This window comes from Trichechus manatus, unplaced genomic scaffold (genome assembly GCF_000243295.1).
Source record: "Trichechus manatus latirostris isolate Lorelei unplaced genomic scaffold, TriManLat1.0 scaffold00006, whole genome shotgun sequence".
In the NCBI taxonomy this organism is placed as follows: Eukaryota; Metazoa; Chordata; class Mammalia; order Sirenia; family Trichechidae; genus Trichechus; species Trichechus manatus.
In genome coordinates this window covers 13,530,851-13,552,229 of record NW_004443942.1, presented here as the reverse complement: position 1 = coordinate 13,552,229, position 21,379 = coordinate 13,530,851, and the positions used below count along the sequence as shown (strand labels likewise).

Below are 21,379 nucleotides of genomic sequence, written 5' to 3'. Positions count from 1 at the left end.
ATCCATCCATCCCCATCCCTTAACAACATGATTTAATCTATTCCCCTTCACATACCATCTATTTACAATGGTTGCACACCCACAGAAGTACCCAGAAGTATGTTAAGGAAGTATATGATGATCCAGGATAAATGCTAACCCTTTGCTGAAGTTGTAAATCATTACTTTAGTAATAAAAGGAATAAGATAATCAATTCTTATAACACTCATATGAATTACTTCCATTTTACATTATTTCCATTTTACAGAAGAGGTAACTGAGGCACAGACAGATAAGAATTCACGCAAGGTTAGTTAGAAGTGGAATCAACAACAACAAAGCTAGAAGTGGCAGAGTTGGAATTTGCACCAAGTCTGGCTCAAGCGTCTGCGCTTTTAACTGCTACGCTATATTCCCCTCTAAGCTTTACAGAAATGTCATGATTATGGTGGACAATTGATTCTATGTGCCCATTGTTGCTTAATTCATCTTTGCTTTAAGGCAACTTCAGTGGAGAAGTTAGAAAAAGGCTGAATGAATATCAGCGGCAACTTTTAGAAAAGATGCAGTGAATAGACACCACATTTTCAAAATGAAATTCCTGCATTCTAATTCGGTGACTCAAATGTTAGGAACCCATGGTCAGAATGCTGCCCAAATCAGCATTAAGAAACTAGCTGAATCCATATGACAAGAAACAACTGGGTTGGCCAATGTTCTCACAGAAACAGTTATATTTTTGATCAGTTATTTAGATTTAATGAAAGTTGTAAGGTCTTGAAGGTGAGGAACTACATGTGTTAACTTCCTGTTTTCAGCATTTAACAGAACCAGAAACAGAGCCACAATTAAAGAAGACTTTCCAAGAGATGATGATAGTGGTAATAGCGACACTAATAAGGTTAATGTAACTATATCACATTAGTGCAACAATTCACAGTTTACAAATTTTAAACATATAGCATTGTATTTAATCCTAGCAATAATATATGTGCATTATTATCCCCATTTTTACATATTCACAGATGAAGGCTCAGAGAGATGTGGTGACTTTTGCAATACAAGAGCTGGGATTTCAACTGTGATGCTAAAGTCAGCAATATTTCCCCCTATTCACAGCTGCCTCCTAAACTGTCAAAAATTTCAGCAAGCCGTCATGGTTTTCCTTAGAAAGAACGAAACACTGTAACATACACAGACTTGGGCTTAGCTCCTCTGAATGCCCCAGTTTTTGCATAAAAATTAGAAAATCCCAAAATCCCTGGGCTGATCCCTGAATTGTAGAGGGAGAAAATTTAAAAACTGATGTGTTTAACCAGTGAGTGGTTTTATTTTCACATTGGCTGCTGCACAGCGTACCAAGAAGGCAGCCCCATCTGTGAAGGTCCAGGTGGATAGAGGGCATGGCAAAAAAGCTGCTTACCAATACAGGACTCCCCGGACAGTGAATAGGTCCCATCATCATGGAAACCGCTTCTGCACTCACAGTGGTACCACCCAGGCAGGTTAACGCAGCGGGAATGGTTGTGGCACTCAATGATTCCCTCTGTGCACTCATCAATATCTGCCTCAGAGAAAAACACAAGCCCGCCAGGACATTAATTCTTTTGACACTAACCTTTCAGTAAACACCTAAACAATGCTCAACATATCAATTAAAACAGATTATTCCCCTAAAATGAAAAGTCACAGGACGAACAAAATCCCATTTGTCCAGAATCCAAACAAATTGAAAGCTTCATTCTTGTATGCTTTCTCATATATTGAACAATGAATGAAAGCTGATGGCCACAAAGACATTCCTAACCTGAAAGATGTTGGCTTCTGAATCATCAAAAATCAAAGTGAGGATGTTGAGCACAATTTTGGTATTGTGTGCATATGACTTTTCTCAGATTCAGTGATTCCTAGATAGTAATTCCAGACATTATTTGGTGTCTTTTGAAAATGCCCGTAAACTAATAAGCTTGGGAAACTCTGGATTAAATAGTGTTAAACTGACGTAAGTCTCAGAGACTTACAATATTAATGTGCCCTGCAAAGCTTTAAGAAGAGACTGATAATATGCATTGTTTCCCAAACATATTTGACTGTAGAATGCTTTTTCTTGGGATAGTTTTAATATCTCGTGAGACTAGTGTTCAGTGAAATCTGGTTTGGGAATCACTGTTCTAATTCTTTAAGCACTGCTGTTTCACTTGAGGGGCCCTGGTGGTGCAGCGGTTAAGAGCTTGGCTGCTAACCAGAAGGTCGGTAGTTTAAATCTACCTGCCACTGTATGGAAACCTTATGGGGCAGTTCTACTCTGTCCTACAGGGTCACTATGAGTCAGAATCAACCTGACGGCATTGGGTTTGGTTTCACTTGAGGACTAGGTTTATGATAGTCAATCAGAAATCTTCATTCTTTAGTCATTCCTGATGAAAGGAAGTCTTCAGGCCTTTGTTTCTGCGCTGGGATCTGTTTTTTTAGGATTAGTAAATACCTAGATTATGCACAGATTTTCTTTCCCAGAGGCTTGCTCTGAGTTAAAGGAGCTTGACAACAGTACAGAAAGATGAGCCGCCCATTGTTACACCACGATCAGCTCTTTCTTACAGAATTTGTTCATGTAATCACTATTTGGAATATAGCCATTGCTAGTCAAGAATCTTCTCCTAGTTCTCTGGGGAATGTCTGAACTATGGCACTCTTAAAGGAAGAGAAATTTAATTAACACTGGGATATAACACATAGTGAATAGTACACCCTTTGGGGTCTTTTTCAACAAGGCCAATCAGCTACCAGGGAGTCTATTCCCTTTGGCAAGTCCTCAGTTGTATATTTGGCTGTGAATTTGGTTTGAAACCTGACACTCCCATCTCATGACATTCTCGCCAAGTAGAGAGAAAAAAGTGTAGCTCCATATACTATGCAACGCAGACTTTGCCTTTTACTGTCAACTATCATATTCTTCCTCTATGGCTTTTATCATTTGGCCCATACAGTCCTTTCACTTAGAGCTTCCCTTAGCTTCTGTATGCCATCAGTCCTCAGGACCCAAGGCTTCTATGGCTCCTGCAGCTATTGCAGCCAGGCTGCATGTGCATTTATTCTAAATCCCCAGAAACAAACTTTCTGCAACTGTGTAGATTGTCATCACCAAAATTTTACAGGTCTGTTGTTTCTCTGGGTTATACTTGAATCGCTAAAATTTGCAAAAAATTCATATGGAGAGGTGGCTGGGGAGTGTGTGGTAGAGAGCGAATCAACTGAACTGAGAGTGAGTAAGTTTTCATGCTTAATGTTGCCTCAGTCACCGACCTCACACACCAGAGGAATGTGGACTGCAACAGAGTCAGAGTGTTTTTAAAGCAAGAGGTTACCTCTGACAGTATCTATACCAAGCCCCTCATTTTACAAGGGATCATCTTTAATCCCACAGAGAAGAAGGTCTTATCCTACTAGATAATGGAATCAGCTTAGTGCTCTTTTGAACACAGGGCACCAAGACAAACAAAATGGCTTTCATATAACGAAGGACCAATCTTCAGAAGAGACTTATTTGTATAAAAAAAATAAAAAAGTTGCCTTTGAGTTCATTCTGACTCATGGCGACCCCATGTGTGTCAGATTAGAACTGTGCTCCATAGGGTTTTCGTGACTGATTTTTCAGTAGATTGCTAGGCCTTTCTTCTGAGACACCTCTGGGTACACTTAAATATCCAACCTTTCAGTCAGTAACAGAGCGCATTCACTGTTTGCACCACCCAGAAACTCCTCTACCTTAGGCTGACAGATGATTCTCTGTAACCAAACAGGAACAAATCCTCCCTCAGACCTTTATTTCCAAAACTTCCTAAAAGGCGGTCATGATCCCCACTTGGCTACTGAGAATACTTCAGGTAACAACCATCTAGCCACAGTTCCTGTTACAGGATACCAGGACGTACAAAAGCAAAAGCATGTCAATAACCAAAGCAATCATATATCCCAGTTTGCCTGCATAAACTACCCAGGATAGTCTAGATCTGCTGTCCCTCTCACTCTCAAAACCATCCCAGTTTGCAGGATTAATTATCTAAATAACTCCTCTAGTCCTAAATTCAATGAGGGATTTCTAGGAAGAACAGGTGTGGAGAATGTCCTGCAAATGCTTTCTCAATTCACAGCGTTTTCTATCCCCAAACTTAGATGAGCAGAGACCAGTTAGAGTTCCCATGATTCAGCAGGACTGAAGTTAGCTGTATAACACACAGGGCCTTGCATAGGAAGTGAAGACAATCAGACATTTATACATCTACAACTTCCCCAGAGGCACTGGGGATTCCTTGGCTTTTGGGAAAATGAGAAAAGTAGTGAAGATGCCCTTTGTCTGGGAGCTGTACTTCCCACAGCAGATTGTGAGACTCCTTGGGAATCACACTCTAGCACCTGGTAACAAGGTTGTGCATTTCTGCTCTCTGTGCAAGGTCTGTAATTAAAGCCAGAAAATCATTTTATATGCAACCATACTGCAACTAAGAGGCTCCCACATTTTCTTCGTGTTCCTAAAACTGGTTGTTTCTTCTACATAGTCACAATAGTTTAAAAAGAACCACCGCTGACACAAATACAGAAAACATTTGGAGGCTTTTCAGCGACATTTGGGGGACTTTACAAATTATAAACGATGGTTTCTCCCCGCGCTGGGTTGTGGCTGTCTTTGTCCTTAGAGATTTGTTTCTTCCCTTCAACACTTGCTACAGGGAAACAAGCAAGACAGACGCTCTGGAAACAGGGTCTCTGTGAGTTCACTATGGAATCCTACTCTCTCACCCAAGGAATTCTGATAAATCACAGGGAACAGCAGCACACCATGTGTCAGCTACCTCAAAGGAAACAAACAAACAAAAAATCATTTTTCCTTCCTGTAGTAAGCCCTATGATTTTGTTTAAATCTCAGTTTAATACAGCACAGACCTGAAAATGAGGCAGAGGAAGCGAGAGATGCCAGGGATTCCTGAGAGTGGAGTCTATATTATTCATTTCTGTATCACTGGTGCCAAGTGTCTGCTACATAACAAATACCATTATTGCTCGGGTCACACAGCTAACAAATGGTGACACTAGGCTCAAAACTAGCGAGAACCCATAAGAAGTCATATTTTTTAACTACTGTGTCATATCATCATTGATGGATCAAGAAAGGAAGATTTACACAAAGATAATGCATTTATTCAATTCTCTAAACATTTATTGAGCTAAAAGTAAGTGCCAAGGATTATTTTTGTGCTGTGGTGGATATTGAGGTGAATAAGACATGATTTCTGAAATCCAGAAGCTCACAATCAAGGGTAGAAAATATGCACACTCATCTTTCAAACCCCAAGAAATACAAACATCCCCTCCTTTAACTCCTTTAGATAGACAGGCTCCTTCAGCTAATGACTCAGAATATATACACACATCTGTTTAAGAACATAGGAGCCCTAGCGCAGTGGTTAAGAGCACAGCTGCTAAACAAAAGGTTGGCAGTTCGAATTCACCAGCGGTTCCTTGGAGACCCTATGGGGCAGTTCTATTCTGTCCTATAGGGTTGCTATGAGTTGGAATCAACTCGACAGCAAGGGTTTTTTTTTTCTTCTTTTTTAAAGAACGTATCTTGCTTTAACACAGTTATTCCCCTTTCTGTTTCCATCACACAAATGCAAGTTTCTCACGAATGGGGACAACATATTATTCAGCTTTACATTTCTAGAGAATAGGAAGTGTCAGGCAGCATGAAAGCACCCAATAAATTTTTATGGGAATGAATGAATGAAAAAATAAATAACTAGTGGACTGAATGAATGCATGAATGAACAAGAGCTGTAAGGGAGATTCAAAATACTGCAAGATGTCCTGCTGTTTGCAAATCACAATGATACAATATCAATTCACAAAACTAAATATGATGGGGTTAATTTGATCTTATATATTATTTACCTCTAAAGAACATCAGGTGGTTGCTATTTAAAACTTTGCCTCTATCCCCAGGCCTTAGAAGTTTTAAGGCAACATAATAGGCAACAAAAAGATGTATAGTTGAGGTTGCCCTCAATGAAGAGCCCTACCTGTACCTTAAATGTTTCTATTCATGATAGAAAACACATGGACACCCAAAGTTTTTTTATAGGGTGTAGTATGAGCAACACATTTGATCCTATTTGGAATGTACAGTGAATTTGCTATGAAAATTCAATGGCAAACCATCCTTTCGATTGCTTGTTGAATTCTTGCAAAAATCCTAGTCTCTTGGGCTGGATGAATCTCTTCCTTCATCTGATATCTCCCTATTGGATTTGCCATTTGAAAATGTACAAGATCAATAAAGTGTTTCTCAGATCTTATTCTCAAGAAGAAACTTTTGTATTTCATATTAATTGGCTAAAGCTCACAGTGAAGTAGTGGCTTAAACTGCAGCTGGAGTACATCTTTTCTAAGAGTTTGCAGAGTGTGGAGATTGAGTTAGGAGAAAAACTTTTGATAATCTCATCCATTCAAGAAGATTTTATTGCGCATCCAGCACTGTATTACACCCTCTGACACAGAGATGAAAAGATAAGGTCACTGTTCTCCAAAAACTTAAGAGTCTATCAGGATGCAAAAAAATAACAGTCGTTATTTGGAGACAAACAGATTCAAATTCCAGCTCACCAACTCCCTCCCTAGTAAGCCGCTTAGATTTCCCAAGTCTTTGTTTTCTCATCTGTAGGCTGGGGATAGTAAAATCAAATTTTACACGATTGTTCAACAAAAAAGACTTTTAAGCAAAATCTATTGTGCTTCTCTTATTATTTAAGATATTAACTTTGAACTATATATTACTGCTGGAAACAGAACAGAATAACACACTCTGAAAACTCAAGAAAATATTAATATCAACTTGCAGTCAGGAAATGTATTAGGACTAAGAGATGGTTTCTGGAAATTTAAAAATTGTATATTTGGATTTTGAGACAATATGTACTATAAAATCATCAAGAATGAAATATTATGAATCTATGGTATATATTCCAAATATATACCCCTGCAAAAAAAGAAAACAAAAATCAAATGAATTTAAGGAAGTTAAATAAGCAACATGAAGTCTCACATGTATAGCTAACACAAACCTTATTATATATTTGCTGAATTCCAGTATTTTACTGGTCAGTAACAACAACAACAGCAACAACACTGGACACTGTATGCATCATGATGTTTGAGATGAACTAAAAAAGTAAATGACGGAAAGAGAAAAGTCCTGTGGAAGAAGCTCTGAGGTAGAGTTCCTAACCTTCATTGCAGTCAGGTGTGGCTATGTGACTGAACCCTAGCTCTGCAATGTGGATAGAAGTAATGTGCACCACTTCCAACCTGGTATCTCATATGATCCTCCATGATATCTCCACCTGCCCACTGGATGTCAATGCTCAGGGAGACTTTAGAAGCCACATATTGAAGATGTCAGAGCCTTTGTCTGCCTGGATACTTGAATGACTGTGTGGAGCTGGGCCCTTCTACAGCCCTGGAAGAATTGTCTTGGACTGTTTAGATGAGTAAGTAATATAATTCTATTCTATTGAGCCACTGCACAGTTTTGGGTCACTTTACCACAGTAGCCAGCATTTTCTAACTGTTATGATCGACCCCTTTCCATATTAAGGGAAAAAACTGTGCTGAAGTCAAAACTCATGAAGAAACAATCCCTGAAAACAAAACACAAAACAAGCAAAGAAGAAAATACCTCAACATCATCACTGATTATGTAGGTAGCTGAAGGAGTGGGAGAAGTCTTGTGCTGAAAGTCAAGAGTCAAGATATCAACATGAAAGTCAGCTGAAGCTTTGTAGTCAGATACACTTGAATTTGCATCCTGGTTCTGTTACTTCCTAGCTGTACCTCTGAGCAAGTCATCTTCTTGAGCTTCAGTTTCCTCAGCTCTTAAATGAGAATAATATCACCTAGGTCCTAGTGTTGCCTTAAGGATTGAATGACATCGGTGTAAAGCTACTTTACAAAGTGAGGCAGGCATCCATTAGGCCTGAAATAATCATTGTTCTCTAATTTTTAGTTCCCATTCTGCCACTAAGGGGCTATGCTACGTATCCATGCCAACACAGCTCGAGTCTCCAGGCTTCAATTCCTTACATGTAAAATGAAAGGATCATGTTATCATACAGTTGAGTCCTCTTCTACATTTAACACCCTGGAAGTTGGGATATGTGCTTATGCCTTCCTCTGCTGCTAACCAGGTGAATGAGTGCTACAAACTTTAAGTGACTCTTTGCTTCTCAATTTCTTCTTTAGCCAAATTATGATTTAAAAAAAAAAAGATCATGTTTTGGATGCCTCACAAACAAAGCTTCTAGAAAGTTAATTAAGTGGCTACACAAAATATATGATGACATCATTAGTCCTGTTTCCTCTTTGTTAAGTCCTGATTAGTAACAAGTTTTGGTCCATTAAACCAAAAGGTACCTGCTATTAATAACTCTTTTTATAAACCGCTTTCTTGACTGACTTTGCACAAGAGAATCAGTCTCTTGCTGGTCGAATCCTTCTAATTTCTATCTCTGAGGCATTCCTTTTTGTCTGTCTATTCTTCTAAACAAATCATTCCCAAATTCTTTCATAAGGAAAACATCTATTAGCACTTCAACTCTCACCTCTAGTCTGGAGTCTCTCTGGTCTACATCTCGAAGCCTCCTCTAATACAACTTCACATATACATTTTCTGCTGCCTATGGATTAGTTAATCTCAGAGCTCCCTTCATTGCAAACTCATTATGCCCAAAGCTTAATATACTTTGTATCTTTCTATGTACCAAACTCATTTTTCTTCTCAGCTGTCATCCCACATAATCAATGAAAGAAAGATCAAAGTTTTTATAATGTCTTACAAATCCTTATATAATCTATCTGCTCTGCTTTGAATTCATCCACTACCCTCCCTCTTGCTTATCCAGGACAGTGACACTGGCCTCTTAGCTGTTCCTCAAGTATGTCAGGCATACTCTAGCTTTTGAATATGCAGTTACACTTGCCTAGGTTGTTTTCCTAGATATCTGTATGGCTTAATCTCTCACCAGCCCCAGATCCTTACTCAAACATTCATCTTCTCAGTGAGCCTATCCCTGGCCACCATATTTAAAATTACAACCACTACTTACTCATCCACTCTAAATATTTCCTATTAAATATCTTCTTATATTATTTCCTTTGCACTTATTGTCATCTAATACATTTTACATGTCTACTTTGTTTGTTTTCTGTCTTCCTTCCCTCACAAGAATGTAAACCCCATGAGGACAAACAGGACCTGAAATTTAGTGGGCACTAAATGAATATTGCTGAGTGAAGAAAATGAGGGAGGAAGAAACAGAGGAAGGGAAGAAATATGCACTGGAAATTCTTTCTTTAATGTAATTTGAAAATCTCCTTTGTATTCATTCTGTAGATCTGCGGCCAACACCATGGTCCATTTCCTTATTCTCTCAGACCTGAATGAGTGCAGTAGATCCTGGCTGGTCTCCCAGTCACTGATCTCTCCAGTCCATATCAATATCAGGCTAATCTTCTGAAAGCTAACCACTCAGAAATATTTCACTAAAATAACTAAAACCAAAAAAAAAAAAAAAAACAATCTCATTGCCATTAAGTTGATTCTGATTCATAGCAACCGTATAGGACAGAGTAGAACAGCCCCATAGGGTTTTCAAGGCTGTAATCTTTACATAAGCAGACTGTCACATCTTTCTCCCTTGGGGTGGCTAGTGAGTTCCAACTGCTGACCTTTTGGTTAGCAGCTGAGTGCTTTAACCACTGTGCCACCAGGGCTCTTTATTAAAATAACACTAGCTTAAAAATCAGGAAAACCTGAACAGCAATGTCATTCTGGCACTTGATGGCTGTATCAGCTTGGGTATGTCACTTTCCAACTCAGTACAGTAATTTTTAATTTGTATAACAAGCAAAGATAAACTAAATTGGTGTTTTCCAACTGATATTTCACAGAACACTAGTTTTTGTTGAGGTACTCTTATTAGGCCCAGAAGATCATGCTCCAGCTGGACCTGTCTTAAATTATCATGAGCAACTATATATTTCTGTAGTACACATCTACTGAAGTCCCACTTCTATGAACATTCAAGATCTTAAACACATTAAAGTAGATCATGATCACTCATAGTCACAGACTGAAAATCCTATGATTCTAAGATTCTGTGACTTTATTATATCCTGTTCCTCTAGTACTTACAAATGATCCTTATTATGACAATCTCCAACCAGACATTGAAAACAATCTAACCCTATTCTGCCTACCCATTTGCCTTTATTTTTTAAAACTTCTCAGCACAAAACGATGGGACCCTCTGGGCTGGTTGCCTTAAACATCGACATTTTCATTTCATGCTTTCCCGCCTAGAAGAGGTATTTTAAAATTAAAATCCAAGTACAAATTTTTAATTCCATCAAGAATGCTTCCTTATTTTCTCTAAATTCCTGTGTAGTTTAACACTTCTGCCACCCCATTTTTCTCTTACATCCACCATTTTAGAATAATCTGTTTCTTGCTATAGTTTCTCTCCCATCAAGTAGAAAACAGTTTTGAATTTCTACCTATTAATATAACACATTTTTTTGCTCTGATTAGTTTTTGGATTTTTTACTGTATCACTGATTTTGGGAAAGTTTGATTATAATGTGTCTTGGTGTCCTTTTCTTCATGCTTCTTGTATTTGGGGTTCATGAAGCTTCTTGGGTCTGTTTTATTTATAGTTTTCAACACATTCGTACCTTTTTTGGCCATTATTTTTTTCAGTTTTTTTTTTTTTTTTTGTCTTCCACTCTCCTTCTTCAGGAACTCTAATTACATCTGTATTAGGCTGTTAGATTTTCTCCTGTAGCTCATTGATGTTATTTTCAGTTTTCAAAAGCGTTTTTTTCTCTGTGTTTGGTTTTGTTTATTTCTGTCTTGAAGTTCAGTAATCCTTTCTTCTGTGACATCTAACCTGCCAATAACCCTATCTATGTAGTGTATTTCCCTGTATTTTTCATCTTATACATTGTAGTTTTTATCTTTATCGGTTTGATTTAGATTTTTTTTTACTCTCCCCATGACTCTACTTAACTTTTTTAACATATGGAATACAGTTGTAATAGCTGTTTTAATGTTCTTACCATTTAATTCTAACATCTGTGTCAATTGCTGGGTCATATGGTATTTCTATTTTTAACTTTCTTAGAAACTGTCAAATTGTTTTCCTCAGCAGCTGCACCATTTTACATTCCCAACCAGTAATGTACGAATGTTCCAGTTTCTCCACATCCTTGTCAACACTTGTTATCTTCTGCTTGTTTTATTTTATTTATTTATAATAGCAACACGAGTGGGTGTGAACTGGTATCTCATTGTAGTTTTGATCTGCATTTCTCTGGTGACTAACAATGTTGAACATCTTTTCATGTACTTGTTGGTCATTTGTACATCTTCTTGGGAGAAATGTTAGTCATATTTTTTGTCCATTTTTTAATTCAGTTGTTAGTATTTTTGTTCCTGAGTTTTAAGAGTTCTTTATAAATTCTGGATATTAAATCCTTATCTGATATATGGTTCCAAATATTTCCTCCCATTCTATAGGTTGTTTCTTCACTTTCTTGATAGTTCTTTGATGCTAAGTAGGTGCTGAAGCACCTTTTGACTCTGGACTTTGACTTCAGTTACAGGTTACAGAAATCCAGTTTAACCATGCTTAACCACCTCCCCACCCCCCAAAGGAATATACTGGCTCACAAAATTGAAAAGTATAGGAACTCTAGACTCTGGGATTCAGTTAATCAAACAATATCATCAATCTAATTCTCCTCTATCTCTCTGCTCTGTTCTTTATCATATTAGCTTCACTGTAAGGCAGATCCTTTCTACATGGATCTTTTCTGAGCTAACATGCTTCTAAATTCATTGGAAAGAAAGTTCTTTGCGGTAGTATTGTCAAAAAACTAGAGTTTGACTCTCACTGGTCCCGATTTTGTCTGATGTCAACTCCTGAAGTAATTACTGTGGTCACCAGTCCACCCCTAGAGCTGGAGGTAAAGTCAGCTCCACTTTTGGTATCTTGAACTGAAAATTTAGAAGGGGTGAATCCCCAAGAAATACTAGGGTGCTATTACTAGAAGAATGAACAATGTATTCTGGGGAGGTAAAAACAAGACATTTCCATTCCATCCCTTTTTATGTTACAAATACAGCTTATTGTGGGATGGACATATTGGTTCAAGAAACCATGCTGCTTCAGCCTGTCTACATTACCCCCTCAGACTGAATGCTTGTCAGTCCAAAGGGCACCTTCACATCTCTATTCTCCTCTTAGTGTCACATCAAAGTTCTTGATATACGTATCCAACATTGTCAAGAAGAGAAATGAAAAAGACGTCAATGCCATTCTAAGAACTAAGTATAAGAGATACCTTTTTGTCAGTCATAGAACTCCCTTCTCAAAGATTTGCTCCTATCCTTTTATATGTCATCTCGTGAATGGTGTTGAACACCAAGCAGCTCCCTGTGTAGGTCAGTTTTTCATCCGTGATTAGACATTACTGGAGTATTTCTTAGACTGGTGCTTGTTTTTTTAATGCTATATATGGGTTCAGATTCAGGAGGCCTGGGTTTTCATCTATTAATTGTGTCATCCTGACCAAATCACTCAAACTCTCTAAGCCACATTGAACCAGTCTGGATTTTGAGAATGTTCTCTGTCCCATTGCTGTGGTTGTTGTGTTTAGGCTGAAAACCTGTCAAGAACTTGCTACCTGGTTATGGGATAATCCAGAGCCCTTTGATTCAGGAAGAAAGAATGGGTAGTTATGGATTTGAAACATTTGGGGGAGAGATGTCCTTTACAAAAAGAGTTGGAACTGTGCTTTGGCATCTATTTCACAATAGTGATTAACAAAGCATATGGTAAGTAGTTATTGAAATAATGAGTTAATTAATTAAGTAGTTAATCATGAATAAAAAGGGCTGAACAAACTTGGGGATTGCAAACTCAGATTCTGTTTTAGCAACCCTGACTCCAAAGACAACACCTGCAATTACTTTGTGGTAGAAGAACCAAGAGTGGAAAAATAAAACCTGGCTCGTGGACATCACTGCATTAGGCACAAGGTAATGAGCCTACCCCTTCCTTACAGCCAGACCACCAGACTTGGGTATGTAGCCCAGAAAATCCTGGGTTGGACCACATTGACCATGAGGTACCTGTTATATATCACATTTAATCTAAATGGAAATTTAGGCCTCAATAAACAAAAATATGTGACTCAAGAAGAGATTACACTGTCATTTTCCTTCGTTCTAAATCTCCCTGACAAAATAGCAGTTACAGTTTGTATAATAATTTAAGAACTAAGGCTTAGTCCATAAGAATAGGTAAATACATATGCTAGTGAATTTTTTTTTGTTCTGAATTTGATAAATATTTAAAAAATTGGAAATATTGATCTGAATTATCTTAGAATGTTTTAGAAGGAAAGGCATAATACAAGTCGCCAGTTCTTTTTGTTATTCCCATTTTAATTCTGTGATTTTGGAAAATCTTAGTCCCTGCCCTGTCAAAGGGATTGTTAGGCTACAACATGAGTTTATATTATAAAATCTCAATTATGTCTTTGGGACTTTTCCCCTAAGTAGTTCAGTTTTATTTTAACTTTGTGAAAAAATCGGATTAAACCTATGTTGAAAGTACAACAAACATGAAGTTTTTAATGTAAGAAAGTCAAAACAGTGATTTACAATATAAGATTCTTCAATAATACACATATTAGTAACATGATAATTTGTTGCTAAAACCATCAAAGGAAATGTTCTAAAATGAGTAAAAATACAGTTGATGATCTGTTAAAATGTTATAGCACCAATCCTACTAGCACAAATGTGTTGGCTCAATATTAACACGATTTGACTTGAGCTAACTTTTTTCACCTATCCTACATATCAATGTAAGATTTAGAACTAGAAAGGGAAATTATACATTACTAGTCTGTTTCTCTACACATTTTCAAGGTAAGAATTAAGGCCCAGAAAGGTAAGATAGATTGCTTAAAATCCACCATAAAAGCCGTTGTAAACCACCCATTACAAACATATTCTGTGTTTAGTGCTTTATGGAAATTACTGCATTAAATCCTCAGAACAATCCAACAAAACATAAATCATGTGTCATTTACAAAGGATTATCCCTTTGGGGACTTGTGGGACATACAGTATCCCAACAACTTTTTATGCCTCTGGAGTTCTTTGGAAAGGGGTAGCCCGATTTTAATGCATTTAGCCTCAAGGTGGGAGCTTTTGAAATGTGTAAAACTCAAAAATCCTGAGTGGAAGCCTCATTTTTGTGTAGATTGAGCATTGTCTTAGGTGATGCCTCTTGGATGTGTGAATTTTCTAAACTTTTGACAGATTTGCCTTTATTTCTGTGAGATAACCCTCTTGACTATGTTCTTGTGAGAATGTACTTATCATGAGAATAACCTATTGCCAGTCTTCATTCAGTCATAGTGGCCATTTTCTCCTTTATGCCATTCATTGTTTCCAGGTGTTACTGGCTTCCTTTTTTTCTAGCTTCTGAACAGTAAATAATGCCTTTCCAATAAGGAATAATGCATTGTAGTAGTACTTTTCAAGAGACTCAAACTCCTATAAATTATTCTTATCACACATTAATTGACTCATATCGGCAGGATTTACTATGTCCTGGAGTTTGTTGGGACGTATATGATCTCAGATAATGGGTATCAAAATTCATAACTCATAACAAAAATTCTGAATTGGTCCTTTAATCAGCAGGCTTTCCATTAGTGAAAACACATGGTATCAACAAAAAATTCAAAGGAGAAAATAATTGGGTCACCAAAGGGTTTTCTGAGGTTCAAGAGGTTATACAATGTTCTTAAGACTACATAGCTAAAAGAAGCCACGTAGTGTTTGAATTCAGGTCTACGTGACTCCAGTGTCTACTAGATCATTCTACCTACTAGTAATGTCAGCACTCATCCTAAGTTAGTTCAGATTTCTTTCCCCTAAATCCTATGGATTACTCTCTTGAATGATTAGAAAGTTCATGTTATAAGTTCTCACTACATATTTTGCCCAGAAGTTGTAGAATGTGACTTTTAAAAGGTCTAGTAATCCTATTTATGCAAACTAATTCAAGTTTCTCATTTTCAAATTAGGTGATGGGTATGCTTTATCATTAATTTTACAATAAAAAAGGTGTTGGAGTTTGGTCAATTAGTCCTACCACCAGGAAGTAGCACTGCTTCATTTAATCCCATTGTAGTAAGAATCTGAAAATTCCTCTCTCTTTCATTAGAATTCTTATTCTTTGGAATGTGTTTTTCAAGTTCTCACCCTATATAGAGAAGCTAATTTAGAGAGTTGATTAATTAGTTCTGCCAAGTTTATTACATTGGAACTATGTTTTCCTTGAATTTAGGTTGCCTTTAACTATACACACTTAACAAAAGAAAGGGGTTTGAGAGGAAGATATATATATTTACATGTATGTGTGTGTGTGTGTATAATACAGAGAGAGAATAATTTCCAAAATGTGATTTCATCCACCATTCCATTCAGTGTTCTTATGTCCCAAAGTGAGTGTTTAAGGGTGAATGACTCAGCAGTTCCTTCTGTCCACCCCATTCCCTGTGTCTCTTGTACTGGGCACATCTCGAAGTGCTTCATATGCGTTCAGAATTTAAAAGCTTTTTATATAACATGTCACCTAAACTCTAGAAAGCAATTTTTGTTCCTCAACCAAAGAAACAATGACCAAGGATAATTTTAGCTACATAGCTATGTACTTAAGGCTTCCCACGTTTAGAATAGCATTAACTCTGAAAGCATCTGAGCTTTGGGGAAAGAACTGGTTTCTTACTTCCCATAGGTCTTCAGCCTCATATACTGGACTTTGAGTTCCTTGAAGGGAAAGCTCATGTCTCATTCATGTCTGTATTCCTAGTACCTCCAAAGTGCCAACCACAGAGTCAGACTCAGTGATTACTTGCTGAAATGTATTGCTCATCTTTAAAATAAGGACACTACCTGTTGGATTTAAAGAGAAACTTTCCAAGAGCCAGTAGAACATAAAATTAAGTACATGATCTTGAGTCACAGGCCTGGGTTCAACCTGCTTTGGCCACTCACTTAACCTGTCAATAACCTTGAGCAGGTCACTTATCATCTTTAAGCATCAGCTTCCTTATCTGTCAAATAGGGATAATAAAAGAACTTAACTTTATAAGATTGTTGCAGCATTAAGAATAATAATCCATTAAAGATCTTAGGAGATGGGCAATCAGTGTTAATTTTGGACTGTTGAATGATTAATTTCAATGACCACCTTCTCAAGTTCCCTTCAAGCTTAATTGGATTATACCTGTAAAAACCCACTGCCATCAAGTTGATTTTGACTCATAGCGACCCTATAGGACAGAGTAGAACCGCCCCATAGACTTTCCAAGGAATGACTGGTAGATTTGAACTGCCAACCTTTCGGTTAGCAGCCTGAGCTCTTACCCAGTGCACCACAGCTAATAATAATAAGAAAACCATATTTAAGCATCTATTATGTACCCAGCATTACCACAAGCATTTAAAGAAATAAAATGGATTTTTATAACAACAAAATTTAAATATCAAAATGGTTGTTAATGTTTACAAAGTAGTGTCTAGGAACTCTTGTAGAACAACACTCAAAGCCGCTTTCTGAGCTACTTCAGAAAACTGACTTCATTGTTTTTAATCTCTGGTATTATCCTCTCAGCACCATCACTCACTTGGTTTATTAGGATTGGTTCCTTCTTATCTAAAATAAAATCATCCTCAAAGGATAAAGGCTCACCACCACTGATGAGATTTAAAAGTGCAGGCTGATGGCTGTAATGGGAGTTTCCAAAGAGGAGTTCCCATACTCTTGTGAATAATGCCTACACTACTGGTTTAAGGGTATAGCCTTCTAAGGAGTTTAATTCTATACACTCCACAATGATTTGGAAATAATCATGGCAGTATACTTTCCAAAACAAAATGTTCATATTATTTCATAGTTACATTTCATAATCTTAAGGGTCTAATGTATTCCAGGAAAGCTTTAGAAAAAGTATCATCTCATTTTATCATCATCATCATTGCTGTCATCTCATCTTCATCATCATCTAATTTCCATTTATTGAGCCCTTGTTTTGTAACAAGCATGGTGTTAACCACTTTAAATATGCTTTTGTAATTCTTCTAGCAACCCTATACATAGCAGGCATCTGTGGCCAATTCATTGTTTACCTTCCAGCCATTCTCCCAGGCCCCTATGCCAGCCATTCACTTGTTTGGTATAGATCCAGTACCTGCCTTTCCTTTGTCGACTCCTGAGAACTGTATTTCTCATACTCTATTGCCAACCAGCTTTCAGCTTGGTGTTGCTGTATACTGTTGAGTCATTTTCAACTCATAGCGACACAATATGACAGAGTACAACTTCCCCATAGGGTTTCCTAGGCTGTAAACTTTACGAGAGCACATCTTTTCTCCTGCAGAGCTGCTGGTTGGGTTCAAACTGCCACCGTTTCAGTTAGTAGCCAAGAGCTTGAACCATTGAGCCACCAGGGCTCCTTGGCTTTCAGCTAGGTGTAGCCAATTGGAGACACTAGTGAGACTCTGGATGGTGAGAAGGAAGAGGAAGAGGGCATTTCTTCAGACTCCCTCTGTCTTGAGTGGCATCTCTAGCAATGGCTATGCCTCTCCAGCCCAAGCAGGGGTGGTGGCTCCCTGCAATGCTAATCTCTGGTTTACTTCTAGTTCCCTCAATTGCTCATTCAACTCTTCTAACACCTTTGGGAATAGTTCATCCTATAAAATTACTTCTATTGAATTACCTGGTGAGGTTTTTGTTTTCCTGCTGGACTTTGACTGATACACAACCCTTCATTCCTCCCTCATAGAAGACTTGACTTGTTTACATAGAGAGTGATGATCCCTTAATTTCTTAAAAAAGTAGGCCCATATCCTAGCTCAAGGGGTTGAATCATTCTTGGTCTAAAGTGGTTCTCCAGTTGTGATCCTCAGACTAGCAACATTAACATCAGCTGAGAATGTAATAGAGATGCAATGTATCAGGTCCTACCCAGCCTACTGAAACAGAAATTCTGGAGGTGTGGCCCAATCCATGTTTTAACAAAGTTGCCAAAATCATCCCAGGGACCATACTTTAAGAACCACAGGTCTACAAGGATAATAGAATCCCCTTCCCTTGTCCCAGTGATTCATCTAGACAAGGGCATGTGATCAAGATCTGGCCAATGAGAAGTAAGCGGAAGTCTGCTGGGGGTGGGGATGGGGTTCCATTTCATGGTAAAATGACAGAATCTCTGACATTTTAATTCAGTTTAACAAGCTGGATGAAGAACTTAATGGCTGGAGGTGCAACCGTCTTGGAATCATTAGAGAAAATCCAATAGAATCTTGAACATACCAAACTAGCCTTATGATATTACTGAGCTGCCGAAACAACCATGGAGCTACATATCGCCAGATTGCTCGTCATGAGAGATAATTAATGAGTTTATTATTTAAGCCACAATTACTTCAGTTTTCTGCTACAGTTCTAGCCAATATGATATTCTTATCCCTATTTTAAGGAGCCCTGGTAGCACAATGGTTAAGCACTCGGCTGCAAACTGAAAGGTAGGAGGTTCAAACCCACCAGCGGCTCCACAGGAGAAAAGACCTGGCAATCTACTCGCATAAAGATTACAGCCTAGAAACCCGAAGTCTATTCTGACCTATATAGGGTTGGTGTGAGCTGGAATCGACTTTATGCCACACAACAATAACAATCCCTGTTTTACAGATAAGAAAAAACAAGCCTGAAAGAGATCAAATAGTTTCCCTAAAGTAACATATTTAGTGCATGGTGTGGTAAGATTTAGACTTGTTTTCTGACTCCAAAACCCTAGTAGGCTACTCTCTCTCTCAACAGGTCACACTGTCCACTCCAACCAAATTGCAGGACTGATGATGACTTAGAAACAGCAATGGCTATGTTTTACTTTTCTTCCTTATTCCATTCTATATCACCCAGAGTTTCTTTATGGACTTAAGAATCTTTCATTTAGTAGTGAAGTCAGTCCAAATGATGCTTTATTTTCCTTCGTAAAAGGAGGAACACAAGTTAGTTTTTAATTTATTCTTCCGAGATGTTAATCCTATCCTTTAAGGACAGGCCCGCATTTTTTATTTTGAGTATTCCAATAGCCTGAATTATTCATAGTGAAGGTATTTGTGCAGACATAATAAATAAGATAATTTACTTCAGAGAAACAGAAACAGAGAGGTTTCATGCAACAATGAAAAATGAAGAATTTAAGTAAGTCAGTCCTTTAGATTCTGTCACCAACTGATTATACTCAGAGAAAAATTATTTTATGTTCTGTGATAGCAGACAAGCAACCATCATAATGAAAAAGTTATTTTAGAAAAAATAAAAACCTTTATTTGTCAAATTCACAGAGTTTTGTAATTTGTGACTTTGATAAGGGAAAAGAAACACACCTTTTTTTGTTGTTGTTCTTCTGTGAGTTGAAGAAAAAATTCCAAAGAGAATATTCAAGCACACTCTTAAACAGATAGCAAAACCTGGGTTTAAGATTTCCAAAGAGCATTTACGCTGTTCTGTCTGGTTGTAGCCCCAAAGCTGCACGAAGGCACTGGCGAAATACAAGGCCTCAGGAATTGATGAAATACCAATTGAGATGTTTCAACAAACGGATGCAACGCTGGAGGGGCTCACTTGTCTATGCCAAGAAATTTGGAAGACAGCTACCTGGTCAACTGACTAGAAGAGAACCGTATTTGTGCCCACTAAAAAGAAAGGTGATCCAACAGAATGTGGAAATTATCCAACAGTATCATTAACATCACAGCACTCAAGTAAATTTTTGCTGAAGATCATTCAAAAGTGGTTGCAGCAGTACATCAATAAGGAACTGCCAGAAATTCAAGCCGGATTCAGAAGACGACATGGAAGGAAGGATATCATTCCTGATGTCAGATGGATCTTGGCTGAAAGCAGAGAATACCAGAAAGATGTTTACCTGTGTTTTATTAACTATGCAAAGTGTGGAAATGGCTTGGGGGCAGCATCTGATCTCCTCCAACCCCACAAGGGGTAAGGAGAACCAAGATCAACAGCCCAAGGCTGATTCCTATGAGGTGGAGGTCAGACAAGCCCCCTCTCTCTCCCATCTCTACCAATTCTGACATCAACTGTCCCTCCCACAGCACTTTCTACTGGGTTCAATAATGCATTGCAATGGCTGCACAGAACTCACGGACCATACTCACAACTATGGGGTTTGTTAGGGAAGTTAACAGTTACAATTCAGGCTCCAGAACACTCAGGATACAGTTCTTCCATCAGGATAGCCTCTTCCCAGCTGTTCTCACAGGCATGCCTCTCCCTGGCCCTCAGTCTCTGCCCAAAGGCACTCAGCTTCCTCTCTCTGTGGGCCGGGATGCCCACTGCACTGTTTCCTGCTGCTGTGTCTCATCTGCTAGTCTCTCCTTCCTCGCTGGTGGTAGGCTCCTCCTCTCTGCTCTAGAACTGGCTCTCTTTTAAGGTAAAACTGACCAATCCCCTTGGTGGGTCACAACTATCTTATTTGCACAGCCCTGCACAGTGACCCTATAGAACACAGTAGAACTGTCCTCATGGGGTTTCCAAGGCTATAATCTTTATGGAAGCACACTGCCACATCTTTCTCCCAAAGAGCAGCTGGTAGGTTCAAACTGCTGACTTTTCAGTTAGCAGCCAAGCTCTTAACCACTGTGCTACCAGAGCTCCTTGAAAACAGTATACATACATATTTTTTTCATTTGAACATACAGACTTTTATTTATCACCTGCCATGTGCCCAAGGACTTTGCTAGATGATAAAATTATAAAGAAAGGAAGGAAAAGAATAAATATCTCTTCAGTGCCTATTAAGTGCTCAGGAATTATGTTTTAGTCTCCATGACAGCCCTGAGAAGTAGGAGTTACTTTCTCCGTTTTGCAGATTAGAAAACCAGGAGTCTATGTAACTTTCCCAAGGCAGTAGGGTAATATGTAATAGATTTGGGATTCAAGTTCAGATCTCTTTATTGTCAAATATCTCTGTTCCTCCTACTATGCAAGGTTGCCTCTTCTACCTTCCTCTCTGAAATCCTAAGTAACCACACATAGCCTCTTCCCTTGAGGCCCTCACAGTCGGTCAAGGGAGACAGACATAGAAACAACTACAGTGCCAACTACTCTGAGAAACTATGGCATTGCTGGGAAGACATCCAAAGCCAGGCCTGCAGGAAGCTACTGACTCAGCTCA

At 38.2% G+C, this 21,379-nt stretch overlaps 1 protein-coding gene across 1 annotated transcript in view; it reads right to left on the bottom strand.

Annotated features, from left to right (window-relative positions):
- NELL1 (neural EGFL like 1) overlaps positions 1-21,379 on the bottom strand; it is a gene marked incomplete at its 3' end in the record, with an annotated part of 870,822 nt that overhangs the window by 36,774 nt on the left and 812,669 nt on the right. The window contains exon 16 of the mRNA XM_004369835.2: positions 1,404-1,544. Within this exon, the coding sequence (XP_004369892.1) occupies positions 1,404-1,544 (141 nt within the window). The remainder of the gene's footprint in view (positions 1-1,403; positions 1,545-21,379) is intronic.